The 16,752-nt window shown below is 36.7% G+C and overlaps 1 protein-coding gene across 1 annotated transcript in view; it reads right to left on the bottom strand.

Moving 5' to 3' along the window:
* Positions 1 to 16,752, bottom strand: part of ETL1 (SNF2 domain-containing protein / helicase domain-containing protein) — a 123,505-nt gene that overhangs the window by 88,855 nt on the left and 17,898 nt on the right. Inside the window, exons 4-5 of the mRNA XM_089377182.1 lie at positions 364 to 404; positions 8 to 258 (exon numbers count right to left, since the gene is read on the bottom strand). Coding sequence (XP_089233308.1) covers positions 8 to 258; positions 364 to 404 — 292 coding nt within the window. The remainder of the gene's footprint in view (positions 1 to 7; positions 259 to 363; positions 405 to 16,752) is intronic.

Genomic DNA, 16,752 nt, shown 5'->3' with positions numbered 1-16,752 from the left:
GAGCTACCTGTGTCTTTCAAAAAGTGAATAGCATACCAGCACCACATTGAAAGGAGGTGGTGCACCAGACTTTGCAAGAAAATTTAGTTTTTTGGATAAGCCTGCCCGTCCAGCCCCATGAAATTGAATGACAGTAAATGAAGGGCACCATTTTTTAAATTCTCTTTCCCAATTCTCTAAAACAGAAGCTGGACAAACAACCAAATGGGGACCTGGATCTTTGTCCAAATGTTTCAGTAGAGATAAAAATATGATAGCCTGCCACATTTACAGACAATATTGTGACTAATGACTTCTTGACACAAGAGGTTAATTCCAACTAATTCATACCTCAGTACAACAAATAATTCAAGAATATCATACCTGTACTGTCTTACCAAGTCCCATCTCATCAGCCAAAATAGCTACCAAAAAACACCAGTTTTTGTATCAAAACATTACGGAGATGATTGAGCAGTTAAGTGAATAATTCACGATATGCCAAAATAGTTTCACAGTAGTTCAGAGGCAAGGCATAACAAAATTCAACCAATCCATATCCCAAATAGATGGATCAGAAATGACAACTTATTCCTCACCACACATCTCAATCTCCAATAGGTAATTTCTGCCTCTACAATTCAAGTCCACATATTTAATCTGCAAAATTGCCTATTTTGTCAACGTAAGTTAATAGCTTACTATCAGCATCAGTGTATGATATGGGATGAGCTGAAACAAGAGAATCTAACAGCTAAAGATGAACACATACAACTTGTTTATGGAAAACAGTGTTATCAAGTGTGGAAAAAGTCGGGGAAAAAATCGGGATTAAATCCCCAAAACGCGATTTTTTTAGCTGGCCGATTTTTTGCCAGTCGAAAAAGTCAGGATTAAATCGGGACTTTTTCCAAAAAATCGTAAATGAGGTAGCTTCTTTACTGTGTTTTTTTGTTGAAAAAAATTGGGATTTTATTGAAAAAGTCTGGATTTTAAAAAAAAATGAATATTTTGTATTATTTTTAATTTTGCTGACTTTTTCAAAAAACTCTAGACTTTAAAGACTTTTTCAATTTCTGGACCCTTGCCAATTTAATCCCGACTTGGACTTTTTCCACATTATATATATATATCCAAACCATCAGATGATAAATATGCATATTTTGATCATGCATATAGCATGCAAGGGTGGATTACTTTTTTTTTCATTTTTTTGGGTAAATAAGCATCACTGATAAGATGGGTTCAGCCAATTCATACAAGAACCAGACCACAACCAATTTGGTTCTGGTTCAAGGTTAGAATAAGAATTATCAAATAAACCATTAAGAGAAAAAGCAACCGAAGAACATGAGTGCACCAACACTAGATACAGGTGTTCATAGGATTAAACACTTTAAGATAGAGAGCCTTATCTCAGGGATCAAAAAATGATGTAAAAAAAAGGCTTGCAATATTTATTTATACAATGACGTATAAAGAAGGAATGCATTTGGAATGTATTATCTTTTCATTCCAACAAATTTGCAGAAATAGGGTTTCTAAATCTGATTTCTCAGCATGGTATCAGACGGTGGGAATATTTTGCTACCTACTTTGCTGCTGTTAAAGTTTCTTCTTAGCTCTTCAATGCTTTCATAATCAGATTCTGGCATCTGGGAGAGAAACAAAGCTAAGGAATATCAAGACTTTTTTCATGGACTTTTCCTGCCTGGATTGGCCGATTTTTAGGCCTGTCAGTGCCTGTTTTATTTACTAATTACTGAGATTTTGTCCATTGATTTGAGCACCAAACACAAGGGTTTCTAGTATCTACATGGTTGTTCATGGTGATAATTCTGCAACCAGCTGTTTTATTTCAGCCTTTTATCTCAAGAATGATCTGAATATTATTGATAGTAGCATTGCCCTAAGGGCTGCTGAACTAAGTTTTTGGGTCATCTTTTTTCTAGGGTTTAAAAGGTTTTAACTGGGGTTTTAACCCACTTTCAGGTACTCATTACAACAACTGATCCAGAAGCTTGTTTGGATCATCTATTTCAGGGTTCCCCTCAGCATTTGGTCCAAGTTTTGTAGGTGAGGCTGCAGCTCTGTTCTTTTAAGTTTTTATGAATACATAACGGTTACAATTTTTTTTTAAGGTTCCTTGGGTATCTCTAAAACATTTCACCCTATTTACAAGAGTAGGGCTTCCTTTGTAATGTTTTTCCCCTCTTCAAAATGCAAAGCTATCTTCTTCGTTCAATCATTGCAATTATATTTCTCTAGTCTCAGACTTTTACATTGCATCATTGCACCTATGACACCGTGATATATCTTTTGATTAGACCAACTGGTCACTTAGCCTGACATTTATCTATGCTGCACTTTTTTTAGCTTTCTCTCTCTTGTTTTCAGCATTACCTAGGATTTGCTTTTGCACTCCCACACTGGATGTAACTTTTAGTCCCGCTGACCTACTTTTGTAGTCATTTGTTGGACATTGATAAAATTATTTTATCTTATTTATCTAAGGATGTGTTTTTGGCTAAGGATTATGCTACCTAAATACAGAAACAATACACTGCAGTTTTCATGGAAGAGATGGTATTATTTCCTTCTTTGGTCTATACAAGGGATTCCCTAAATACTCTATGAAGCCTTAAACTTTGTTGAACTTAATGGTCTCTAAATGGTTCTTTGCCCTATTCAACAAGACTACTTGTATTTGAGAAAATTTGATACAGAAGAACTCTAGATCCAACAGTTGTCTAACAAAGAGTTGTGTCTTCATGTCATACTTGACTTTCTTCAAGGGATTAAAGTGCACGCAAGAGTAACAGTCTGTGATAGGGATCGTCTAAATAAAATTGTAGACACATTTTACAGTACATCTAATTGTGCATCCTACATATGGTTTTGATCTATTGTGCCAACCATTTGATCAAAGTATGACTTCATCAATTTTGTATTTCAAGATTTTTGGATCAAGTACATGGGCCCATAGTTTAGTATTTAATTTATAATTTTATATCATCCTTTTAATACAAATGCTATGTTTGATGGAGTTTTCATTCAGAATCTGCTAGCATCGTTTCCTCTACCTCTTTTTGAGGATTCTTGTAATAATGATACCCAGCCTACTATGGTGAATCTTTCTCTATTACAATTTGATGTGCCTCCTCTTATTGATGTACCTTCTATAAAGACTTCTTCCACATTGTTGTTGGACTTGATGTATACTCCTTATGATGCACATATGACGGACCTTCCTAGTTCCAAGATACGAAATCATTACTGACCCGAGCACATCTGGAGACATTGTTTGTGTTCTAGAAGTTGGTGGCTAGATGGTTGTATGGAAAAAAAACGTATGTATATTTTAAGTAACTCTTCTCTAGGATAGGATTCATATCTACAAGAATCATGCAGAAAGATTTGGTTATAAAAGTGTGCTTGGTAAGCCTTCCATATGGTTACATGATGCTTGAAAGAAGAAATTTTAACATGGCTACAGATCAAGACTCTCTCTCACAAGGTAGCATGGTATAAACATAATGATATTGATCCACATCAAGTAGTCTCTAGAAGAAAGAAAGGGAGTTAACAATGACAACTCCAAGGAAGATATTGTAGCTTGGTAATCAAGTTCGATCCATGGGCACCCTGATTAAAATGAATGCATGGAGAAAGATTCTTGTACAATATGGAGAAGGATCATGAGAAAGGATGTTGATCACAAAGGCTTCAAGTAAGCAAATACTTAGATAAAAGAGGCCATCATGATAAGGAAAGTCTAATATTTTGATATTGATTATCTGGTTAACATTTTATTTTGCCACCTGGAAGGATATTGCAGAAATGCATAACGACAGTTGAGGCAAGTTCAACTGATGGTGTTGAACTCGATTCAAATAACATATGGATTGAGTGAATGATTTTGGTAAATTCCTAAAGGATTATGATGTCAAGATATTTATATTATCATCTTGGGATTGATAGGTAGCAGTATAAGAAGATAACCTGGTGTTCACTTTCATGTTTAGAGGGAGCTTTCATTAACTCTATTTTGATAAGCTCAATATAATGCCTTCAATGATGATATCTAGAGGAAAGTGATATAAAAGGTTGATAGCCTGAATCCTGTCACAAGCTTGAAGGAAGAAGATGGCTCCAAATCATCCTGGAAGAAAGAAGCTCAATATGATGAGCCACAAAGGAAAGAAAGAGCCATGCAGCTACTATCTCCATGAAGAACTGGTAGCTGACACACTTATGAAGACAAGCTAAAAGAGCTTGTGGTTATGACTTCCTAATTGAAAGGAAATGAAAGAAAATTCCTCTATGCTTATGAGGGAGTAAGAAAGTCTCATTAAATAATTGTGAAGGAGCAAGAATCTATTCCCTAATCAAGTGGGAATGAGGACATTCTCCCTAGTTGAGAGGGACTGATGATGGACATTGTATTCTCCTCTATCATGTGTCATGCACTAGGCCAAGACTAACAGTCGTACGTCTAAGTGAAGGCCATGATAGGGATAACAGAGGATTGGATAAGCATCTGGCATTTCCTTGAGGATAGAAAATCCAAGATAGAAAGTAGACCGACACTCTTTGAAGATTGGATAGGTATCCAAGATACATACCTAGTGAACATCCGGATGGGGTATGTACCTTGAAGAGGTAGTGTGGTATCTCACATAAAGCCTCCCAACATTATGCTCTGTTATAAGAAGAGTTTGTCAAGTTAAGGCCTTACTATGTTGACAATGTTGGTCATGATGTTGATGCTTAAAGATGGCTTACCAATCCGACTCTTCTTATGAAAACTCTTCAATTTGGGAATATCCTTGTACTGATTGTACAATTATAAATACCTCCCTACTTAAGAGGGAGTGTTGGAAATTGTAACTAGTTTCGGTCTTCATAATTGTCATTGTACTCGTGTCAATACGTATATCTTATGTTACAAAATATATATATATATATAAATAAATATATATTAATTTTTTAAGCATGGGTTTCATGCTTCACTTTATTGATCATCTAGATCAAGCATGCATTTCATGCTCCTAGGGTTTGTCATGTCAAAAGAATATTTTTCTCGAGTCAAGAGAGTCCTTGTCAATTGTATAAGACCCTATTGGGCAAGATGTAACATGTAAAAGATATTGTTTTGAGTCTAGAAAGTCCTTATGAGCCTCCAAGCACAAGTTGGCCCTACCAGCGAGAAGTCGGCCTAGAGAGGGGTATTCGACCTCATGGAAAGGCTACATATATAAGCAGCTTCGACCTCATTTGGTACCAATTCAATCTACAACAGGAAGAGTTTGACATTAGGCAAGAAAGGGAGCAAAAAAAGCTAGAACAAGGAAAAAAACCAAGCGAAGAAAGGAGACCTAATTTCCATCTATTTTTGTCCACACGTGAGGGTTAAGGTTTCTACAAGCCGAGAATTGCAAGTTCGCGTTACAGGAGGCCAAGAATTTCAAGTCCAAGTTGCAAGAGGGTCGAAACATTGTTTTGACCTAGCTTTGACTCTCGTTGACTTAGGAGACATTGACTTAATTGGGGAAGAAATTATTTGGAAGATTGACACATGCTAGAAAGAAGGATTTCTACTGTTCCAACAAACCGAAATTGCAGATCTGAAGTAGTAGGCCGAAATTTTGAAGAAGCAAATTTGAAGTGGTTTGACCTTTGTTGACTTGGTCAAACTTTGACTTGTTTGGAAGAGATTCTTGAAGGGCTGAATTGCTGCTTGGAGGAGGACTTAATCTAGGGTTTTGGTTTTCTCATTTGAAGCAAATTCTATAAAAAGAGAAGAGATTCTTTCTGGGTTTTCCCCTTGGAGGGGTTTTTCCCTGGCTTGGAGCCTACTTCTTGTGTCCATTGTCTTTATTGTTTTTGCTCTTGATAATTCTTTGATGAACAGATTTAATAAAGAAACATAAGCAGATAACTAAAGTTCACAAGCAATTATTAAGGTTAAGAGAATTTGAATTTGTTGAAATATATAACTAGGTTCGGTCTTCATAATGACGTGTAAGCATGACTTTATGTAATTAATGAAAAGAAGAAAAATAAATAGATTATTTTATGCTTGAGGCATGGGTTTCATGTTCAAGGAATTTTTTTTTTTGTAGATCAAGCTCCCATTGTGAGCTATTAGGTTTGGTCATTAAGTCATAAAGTCAATCAACTCAATGTCATGTATTGAAGACCCATTTGGGCATGTTACATATTGTAAAAAGAGAATTTGTTTGAATCATAAACCCTCCAAGACCTTGTCACAAGCACTTCATCTAGTCGGCCTTCAAAAGGAGATGAAGATCATTCTAGAAGAGGAGGTCGACGTAGTCTCAAGCACAAGTCAGCTTATTTAGCATGGACAAACTACTATATAAAGGAGGACTCGGCCTCACTTGTTGGGCATTCATTCAAGCATCTGAAATTCAAGAAGTGCGAGAAAACACTCGAAGGCAGCCTCATAACCAACAAAAGGAAAGGGAAGGAAAGCGAAGAGTTTTTAGCATTGTTTTGGGTTATCTTCCTTGCACATGTGACAAAGATAAGGGTTTCTACAGTAGGGTTATATCAGTCCTTGGAGAAGCCAGAAAAAAGGTCACCAACCCAACGTTCTTGCTAGCCGAAATCACAAAAGGAAGTCTCCAAGTCAAGCGAAGAAGGAAAGCCTCACCAAACTTCTCCAATCAACTCACACGTGTGGAATTGCAGAGGTTCAAGCAGGCCAAGAATTGCAAAATTGCAGGACTGTGGAAAAGGGCCGAAATTTCAAAGTAGCCAAGATTAGCAGTGAAGAAGTCAATTTGACTAGTGTTGACTTGGGCAAGAAGAAAAAGCAGCTATGAAAAAGGTATTGTGACTTGGTCTAGGAGAGGTTAATAGGTCAAGGGTCTTGGTCTTGGAATTCATCTTTGAAGATTCTATAAGAAGAAGAATTCATTTGGGTTTTCCTCTCAAGTTGGAGAGGTTTTGGCCCTGGTTGATCGCCTACATCTTATGTCCCTTGTCTCATTATTGTTTGTTTTTTTTATAACTGTTTGATGAAGTAAAGACTCTAATAATTAAAAGATAAAGAAGAACTTAATCAAAAGAAGTAAAAAGTATTCACAAGCAGTCATCATTTCTAGAGAAATCACCTCTTATTTTTGCCCTAGATTTCTCAACAAAATTAATAGTTGCCTTACTACATTCTCCTACAATCTCAACAATTCCAAGATGGTGGTTGTGTTTCGCTACATTTGGATGAATCAAAGGTTCAAGAACTAGGTGTAGACTTAGGGTTTGTAAACCCTAGAAGACCTAAAGGTTATGACTTGAATGTGAAAGCCCTAAGGGTTTGTGAAACCCTAGAACGCGACCAAGAATGTTGAATGCTAGCAGGAGTGTATACTTGGTAGCATGAAAACATTGGCTTGTTGGATAACTCAAGGATGAAGAAACCCTAGTGCATTCAATTCATGCAAGGAAGGAAATGAAAGCTACATACATTAGCAATCAACGATGAGGACGAGTACAAGCATTTCTAGCTTGATGAGTTTGTCAATGGATTTCAATGATTTCTACAAGAAGGCAAGGATCAAGAGGGAGATGACAATTCCTCGCCAACCTTAGATCAAAACATAAGTGCTTAATATCTTTCTTCCTAGATTATTAATACTTCACTGGTCAATCTCTTGTCTTTGTATCTTCTACTTGGTTATAAATTGTTTTCTTCCATGACCTCCTAATGAGGTTTGCAGGTACATCTTGAAGGTTGCTAAGGCTATGGCAGAAGATGGAAGCATCGAGAAGAACAAAGCAAAGTTTGTGGCAAGAGGATTCTCCAAGGATCGAGCATAATCTTAGCTAGAGTGATTTGTGTTCAAGAGGGAGAAATTGTACTAACATTTAGAACTATGCCAGATGACCAAAAGAGCTCCCAATTCAAAGGGAGCAAGTAGGCCAGTAAGTTTGAAGGATGCCATGATGAAGGAAACGTTGAAAATCGGGAGGTTTTTATCTTATTAACAGATTTCCATTACATGATAATTACTTGTGAGACTGTTAGCAGTTTATGTTTTCCTTCCATCATGAAGTAATTACCATAAAACATGATGATCACAGAAGACAATAGAACACAAGATATCGGCTCCAAGCCAGGGCAAAACCCCTCCAAGGGGAAAACCCAGAAAATCTCTTCTTAATAGAATCAGATCAAATGAGATATCCAAGACCCATAAACATGGAAATTCCCACCTCTAGATGCCAAGACAGTCCTTCCTTTATTCTAGCAGATTCATCAGCAAGAGATCAGCAACAAATCTTCAACTAGGCAGAATTTTCACAAGATAGATATCAAGAGATAGTCTTTCTCAAACAGACTTCGGCCTTCCTCTTCTTTGTTGTCCCTTCCTGCGATATTTCAGACCCCAAATCATTGAATGTGTGTCACTAAATGAGCTCCATCTTCCCTCTATTTATATAGTTTAGAGGGGGTGTGAATAAACATGTCCATTGGGGCAAGGCCGACTTGACATGTAGGCTGACTTGGCATCTAGAGGGGTTTCTGTCCCAAAATTTACATTTAAAATTTTCTTTTTCTTTTTCTTTTACAATAGGTCCAAAATAGGACTTTGACTCTTTGACTCAAAAACCTAGAAGCATGAAGAACATGCTTATCTAGAAAAATAATAATTTTTATTTTTCTTTTATTTTTTCTTTTTACATAAAATACATAATGGTATAAATTATGAAGGCTGAAACTAATTACTTTCTCGAACACTCCCTCCTAGCTAGGGAGGTATTCATAATTGTACATCTGGTACAAGGATATTCTCAAACTGAAATATTCTCATAAGAAGAGTCGGATTGGTAAGCCATCTATAAGCATCAACATTATGACCAACACTATCATTGAGGCCTAACTTGACAAGCTCAACTTTATTCAAGAACATTAAGTTGGGAGGCTTTATGTGAGATACTACACCACCTCTAAGGCACATACCCCATTCGGATGTTCACCAGGTATGTCCTTTTAGGACTATTCTTATCTTGGATTTCCAAACCTGAATCCTCAAAGAATATCAGTTCTCTTCGACCACTCTTATCTTGGATACCTGTCTTATCTTATCCTCAAGAAAACCACATATGCTTTATCCAATTCTCCACCATTCTCCCTTCATGGCCTTCACATAGACTCACGGTTGTTAGTCCTGGTCAAGTGCATGACACATGAATAAGAGAATGCACATGTGATGTTTATCATCACTCTGTCTCAACCAGAGAGGCGACCCTTTCTTCCTTTCAGTTGGGAAGTCATAACCACAAGCTCTCTTGGCTTGTTCCCGTAAGAGTATCAGCTACTAGTTCCTCATGGAGATAGTTGCATGGTTCCTTCTTTCCTTGGTATCTCTTCCTTCAATCTAGTGACAAGGCACAGGTCATCAATCTTGCATATCACTTTCCTTTCATCATCATCAGTGAAGGCTTTGTATCGAGCCTTGTCAAACTTCAAGCCAATCATAGCTCCCTTGGAAAGTGATCTTCAATGTACAAACTTGAACTTCAGGTTATCTCTTCACACTGCTACCTTTCAATCCCATGATGATGATGCAAACATCTTAACTACATGATAGCCAAAAACATATACTCAATCCATATGTTTTTTGAATTGCAACACTTACAGTTGAACTTGCCTCAACTGTCATCATGTATTCCTCCAATATCCTTCTAGGTAGAAAAACAATATGTTAGCCAAAATACCAATAACCAAAAAAAAATATTAATATCAAACTTACCTTATCATGATGGCCTTCACATCTAATCATCAGTTTACTTGAGTTCTTCAAGATCAACATCCTTTCGCATGATGCATCTCCACATGAGTATTTCTTCATGCATTCAATTTAATCAAAGTGCCCATAGATCAAACTTGATTGCCACATTACAATATCTTCCTTGGAGTTGTTATTGTTAACTCCCTTTCTTCCGAAGACTATTCTGGATGTTGATCAATATTATCGAGCTTTCCTTCCAGCCTCTTCACATGGTTTTACAATACGCCTTACCAAAGAGTCATGTTGTATCTTATGCAATCTTTGCTTCCATACAACCATCTAGACACCAACCTTAAATGAGCTTGCTTCTTAAACATGTCGAAGATAGAGTTCTTTCCTAGGAGTGGAAATGCTACATCTTGACCATCTGCATTCGTGCATCCTTCAAAAGTATTGTTTCCATCCTAGATGGAATATATACCAATCATGCCATAATGCTTCTTCTAAGAACCTCCTAAATAATGATTCTTATAAGATCTTGAAGATCCATCTTTGAAGAATGACTACCTCTAATATTATGTTAGAAAAAATTCAAAGGAATAATATGCAATGTGGTCCCAATCTTCTTAAATTTTGAGAGCTAGATGACTTTTTCCAAAGCAACTTGATAATGTAGACTCTAATTTTTGCTATCATAATGGCATGCTTCATCTTTATATCATCAATGTGTTCCTATGAACTCATCATATCCATCAAGGTCCTTACAATTCTCTCTTTTCGTCATGCTCATCAATTTCGTGAAGAATTGCTTTGCTTTGCCATCCTTCTTGTCTTGCTTCCTTTATTATGTACGTGCAATGTTTACTGACAAGTATAACCAAGCAAAATATACAAAGACAAGAGCATGATGTTAATTTTGTTGATCTAGGGTTTCCATCGTTTCCCAAGGGGTGAACTTCTAAGATTCTTAGATACAAACCCTAAATTTCTTGATCTAACCCTTGATAGGGTTTCTACTTTCAGCGGAACATCAGTCTTAGGGTTTTGACTTTCAAGTCCCAGGGTTTATTCACTTCAACCCTTTCTAGGGTTTCTATAGAGGGAACAACCAAAGAAGGGTTAGGGTTTTTCACCTCTTCTAGGGATTTCTAATCCAAATTCTATCTAGGGTTTACAAACCCTAGATACCAAAAACATAAGATCTACAATCCCTAGATTTCTATCATACAAAGTATGCTTGCAAAACCCTAATTACTTTTCGGACCCTTTATCATAATCTTGACTTGCAATATAAAACAAATTGTACATACCTCTTACCATGCCTTCTTCTTTGCAAAGATTTGGTCCTTCTATAATTGACAAGGATGAATCAATCTTCAACAAGGACACTGCATGAATTACAAGATTTGGTTCTTTTCAACAGAGGATTCAACTTCTTCCATGTTCTTGCCATTGTTACGCACCATCTAATTATCACATAAATGCTACTATGTCTCTACGATTTGGGTAACAATAGTGCCCCTTAGTCATTTGAGTGACTATGATCGTCATAATCCTTCATACCAAGATCATTGTTCATGCAAGATATGGATATCCCTCACTTGTACGAGTCTTGTAAATTTTGCAGGGATATATAGGTAGCTCTCATTATATTGACAAATAGATCGGCTTTCCACAATTTTCATTTGTATGAATATCAAAATCTTATGACCGTTGCTACATTGTCGAAGTGACGCAATCCAAGCCAACGATTCCTTTATCACAATGTGATCTCAATGAGAGATGCTATTTTACATTACAATATCTTGCCTTACGTGCCACAGATCAATGTTGAAACTTAAATTACATCCCATCTACTGAGCCACATTATAATGTTAATTCTGATATTGTTGTCATTGATAAGTCACCACAGCAAGCGGACCATGAACGTGAGCCATCATAAGATTATGTATCAATTGCTAACAAGCCGCAAGGTCAAATGGAGCCAATGAATGCAATACGTGCTATATTTTTAATTTCGATGCCACCAGAATCTTGTTCAATTCACATAAATGTGATCGAATGCAAGCCAAGAACAAGAATAATTTGAGCCATAGAGACAACGATTCATATTTGGGTTTCACTGTAATTTGATCTTCACTGACAGAAGAAATGTGAGTGCATTCTCCGAACCAAATGCACGCACAAAAAGTGCGAACTTTATGTCATAGAGAAACAACTATGATTCATACTATGCGAGATATACCATGCGATCCTTCATATAAGATGTGAATTTGTTAAGTCAAATTGATCCGAATTGTTGCAGCACATGAGTCGGTCATCCGACACACAAGGTTCCATACCATAGCATTAGATAAAGCAAATATGAGAGTTATAACAACTGCATTTTAGTAATCGAAGTCACTGCAATATTGATTCTACAAAAATCGAACCATGAGCCATGCATATGCGAGATCCTGTCATAGCGTGTGTTATGCTTTAGACTGTCACAAGGAGTGTATTACATCAATAAATCATAGAGCTCAGTCCAAAGGAATATAAAGACGAATCCTAGATATCCAAACCATTTAGAAAAGCCATGCGAACACACAATGCGTGCTACAAGACGTCAAGTAATTCAAGTGTTATGAATAAATAATTCATAATACAATAATAATTTAATAATTAATTAATTGATTAGTAATTAACATTAATAAAATTAACTATGTAAGCAAAAGGTCAAAAGGCATGACCAATCAACCCTCATGACCAGTCAATGCCTATTTAGGCACACCGTCTGAGGGGATGTAACTCACTATTTCATTATTTATCAATGATACATTTACCTATTTACTCTACTACACAAATCTACACACAAATACTCTTATTGTGTATTGGTTCCTTCACTACAGTGGTATCAAAGCTCAGCGATCTTCTCGCTTGTTAACACCTCCACGTCCATCAATTTTCTCTATCGTTGTCTTATTCTATCGTTCCTGTCTCCCCGTCTGTTGTACCACGTCCAACTCTGTTGACCATGCTGGAACTCTCGTTGTCCCTACATCACCTCACACATGGCAACCAACTGCGTTCTCTTTCCACCGGCATTCTTCCTACGTATTCCACTCTTGTTCCCTCCACAGTGTGTAGCCTCGTTATACATTGCACAGACCCCATCTCGGCACATTTTATTTGTTTTCATTAAAACTGGTCTCCTCTATCGTCATTTCTCTGTTCAATCTTCCATTCGTACTCCATTGTCTTCCGTTGTGCCACCACTTTCCCATGTCTTCATTGTCGGCCATTTTCCTACACCTCAGCCATCACGTCCTTCTTGTGTACCGCACCATTACCCACGATTCCCTCACTGCATTGTCTAGACAACCACCCGACCACTCCATTCCCGACCGACCTATCTACCCCCGACACTCCTGACAGACCGGACGTCTTCCCCCGGCCCGCGTTAGTCTCCATTCAAATCAATCGTCACGTCACCTCAAGTCATTGGGTCGATTCGTATAAGACTTTTATGAACCATATAATACTTATATTAATAAGTTTTAATTATAATTAATATAATTAATAATTATAATTGATAATTAATAATTATAATTATTTAAAATATATATATTATTTAATTAAAAACAAAATTGGTTCCACTAAGAAAAAGAACAAGTCGAAAATGGGGAATAATAATGATGATTCAAAAAAAAATCAAGAACTTAATAAAATCCGATGAAACCTTGATAATGTCAGAAAGAAGCAAGAAGAATTTGGAAAAGGCCAAGATAAATTAATTATCACCCAAGACAAAATGGCAAACGATATCAAAAACATAAAGAACATAATGAGCCAATTGATGGGAGGAGTCAACCCAACGTTTAATCCCTTAACCATGTGAGAATCACCACAAAGTCCCAAGACTCCAGAAGGCGAAGTTTTTCCAAGTCATGAATTTCCGCCGATGCACGAAGTCCCACAAATACCGCATATACAGTTCCAAGGAAGTCAGTACTATACAAAGTTTCCCGAAAGAGACTGCCAAAAAATTAAAAGGGAATTACCTAAGTACAATGGTAAGCACCATAGGGGCGTCGTTGGGTGGGTAAATAAAATGGACGTCATTTTCGGAGCAAACCCGCCAATAGGTGAGCATGAGAAGATCATGACCGCATCCAACAACCTAGAAGCTGAAGCATATGATTGGTTCCTATGGTGGTCCAACAAATGTGAGGCTCGTTGGTTTGTTTGGAAGAAATTTGAGGATGCCTTGCTAAAAAAGTTCCATGACAAAGAAGAAGACGACCTCTATGAGAAACTCGTTCATCTCAAACAAAAAGAGTCTGTAAGTGAATACACCCACGAGTGGGAAGTATTAGCTATAAGACAAAGGGGATTCTCTGACGAAGAGCTTCTAAAAATGTATAGATGTTGGCTCAGAGTATATTTGAGCAAAATTAAAACTACATAAACCCAAAACTATTGAAGAAGCCAAACATGCAGCAATAATTATTGAGAAAAAACATAAATTCAGAATGTCATCATTCAAGGAATATGAAGGCCAACAACAATACTCAGGAAAAAAAAAGAAACAAACAAATATACATATTGTGGGGACAAATGGACTTCAGGACACAAATGCCTTAATAAGAAGTTATATACTTATGAAGTCGAGAAAGAATCAGACACTTCAAGTAATGAGTTAGAAACAAAACAAAATGTCGCAAAAGTGGAGAAAACTGGATGTCAGGACATAAATGTGAAGATGCAACCTTGCGTTACTATAAAATAATAGATGGGAAGCAAGTTGAAATACAAGAACATGATGAAGAAATCATTGTCACAAACAATGAAGATTCAAATTCTGAGGAACCGTCATTCACTGCAATTTCATGTGACTGGAACAACCATGATGAAAATAGTAACTCTCCCAAAGATCAAGAACAACAAGCAACTACAAAATGCATTCCACCACATCTTCGAAAGAAGAGAAACCAATCTCCAAGGAGCATTAAGCTTACTACACCACCAACAAACATGAGGAAGAGATTATGCCCTAAAACCCTAAAGCTCAAAGGACTCATAAGAGGCAGAAATGTAAATATACTTGTAGATTCTAGTAGTACTCACAATTGTATAAACATTGATCTTGCTAAACAACTTAATCTTTGTCTATGCCTAATCAAGGACCTGACCATGTCTGTCGCTACTGGGCAAAAGTTCAAGGAAATAGGGGAATGTCAAGAGGCTTCAATCCAAATACAAAAACTAGAGCTACAAACAGATTTATTTGCCCTACCACTCAAAGAAATGATGTAGTTATAGGTGCAAAATGGTTAATACAACTAGGAAGCTATACTACAAACTTGGAAGAAAAATTCATCGAGTTTAACTGGAAAGGACGACATTATAAATTATATGGTGTTAACCCCACTATCTTCAAGGAAGGTACAAATACTCATGAAGATTTCGCCAATCAACACAAAGATGTCGCTCCATAGAAACATGTTCAATTACGGGAACCCCTTCTAGTTATGCTTTAAGGACAAAGCATTTCTAAAGGGGGTGGCAATGTTATGAATAAATAATTCATAATACAATAATAATTAATTAATTGATTAGTAATTAACATTAATAAAATTAACTATGTAAGTGAAAGGTCAAAAGGCATGACCAATCAATGCCTATTTAGGCACACCGTCTGAGGGGATGTAACTCACCATTTCATATTTTATCAATAATGCATTTACCTACTTACTCTACTACACAAATACTCTTGTTGTGTACTAGTTCCTTCACTACATCGAGCCTTCAATAATATAATGATAACAGTTTTATTATTATGTTTTCCTTCCATCGTCAAGCAATTACCATAAAACATGAAAATCACAGAAGACAATAGAACACAAGATATAGGCTCCAAGCCAAGGCAAAACACCTCCAAGGGGAAAACCCATAAAATCGTTTCTTAATAGAATCAGATCAAATGATATTTCCAAGACCCATAACCACAAAAATTCCCACCTCTAGATGCCAAGAGAGACCTTCCTTTCTTCCAGCAGATTCATCAGTAAGAGATCAACAACAAGTCTTCAACTAGGCAGAATTTTCACAAGATAGATATCAAGAGAGAATCTTCCTCAAGCAGACTTTGGCCTTCCTCTTCTTTGTTGTCCCTTCCTACAATATTTCAGGCCACAAATCATTGAATGTGTGTGACTAAATGAGCTCCATCTTCCCTTTATTTATATAGTTTAGAGGGGGCACGAATAGACATGTCCATTAGGGCAAGGCCAACTTGACATGTAGGCTAGCTTGGCATCTAAAGGGGTTTCTATCCCAAAATTTACATTTAAAATTTTCTTTTTCTTTTTCTTTTACAATAGGTCCAAAATAGGACTTTGACTTTTTGACTCAAAAACCTAGAAGCATGAAGAACATGCTTATCTAGAAAAATAATAATTTTTCTTTTTCTTTTCTTTTCGCTTTTTACATAAAATACATAATGGTACAAATTATGAAGACCAAAACTAGGTACTTTCTTCAACAAGAAATCGTGTCAAGAAGTTAGTGGTGACTTCCAAATGGATCTACAAGATCAAGCATGCAACATAGAGAAGTACAAAGCGAGATTTGTGGCAAAACGGTTCTCCCAGAAAGAGGGAGAGGACTGAAGAAACATTTGCCACGTACCCTTCTGTTAGAATCATTATTTCTATTGCTTCTATTATGGGTTGCAAATTGCCTCATATGGGTGTGAAGGTTGTTTTCCTCAATAGAGCGATTGAGGAAGAAGGGTACATAGAACTACCTCGAGGCTTTGAGGTACATTAGAGGGAAAATCATGTTTGGAAACTGAAGAAAGCCTTGTAAAAATCTCAAGTATGGCATTCTCATATTAACAAATACCTAACGAGTCTTGGTTGATCTTGTTATTATATGACTTGTTTCTGATGGGAGCAGAAGGACTCACATGACAAAAGGAGCAACAGTGATAAGAGGATTTGCTTTCGTGATAGAGGGAGCATTCAAG

The sequence above is a fragment of the Pinus tabuliformis genome, chromosome J, assembly GCF_031772625.1.
Source record: "Pinus tabuliformis cultivar Carrire ecotype Pingquan chromosome J, CPIR1, whole genome shotgun sequence".
Taxonomy (NCBI): domain Eukaryota; kingdom Viridiplantae; phylum Streptophyta; class Pinopsida; order Pinales; family Pinaceae; genus Pinus; species Pinus tabuliformis.
This window is presented reverse-complemented; position numbering and strand designations above follow the sequence as displayed.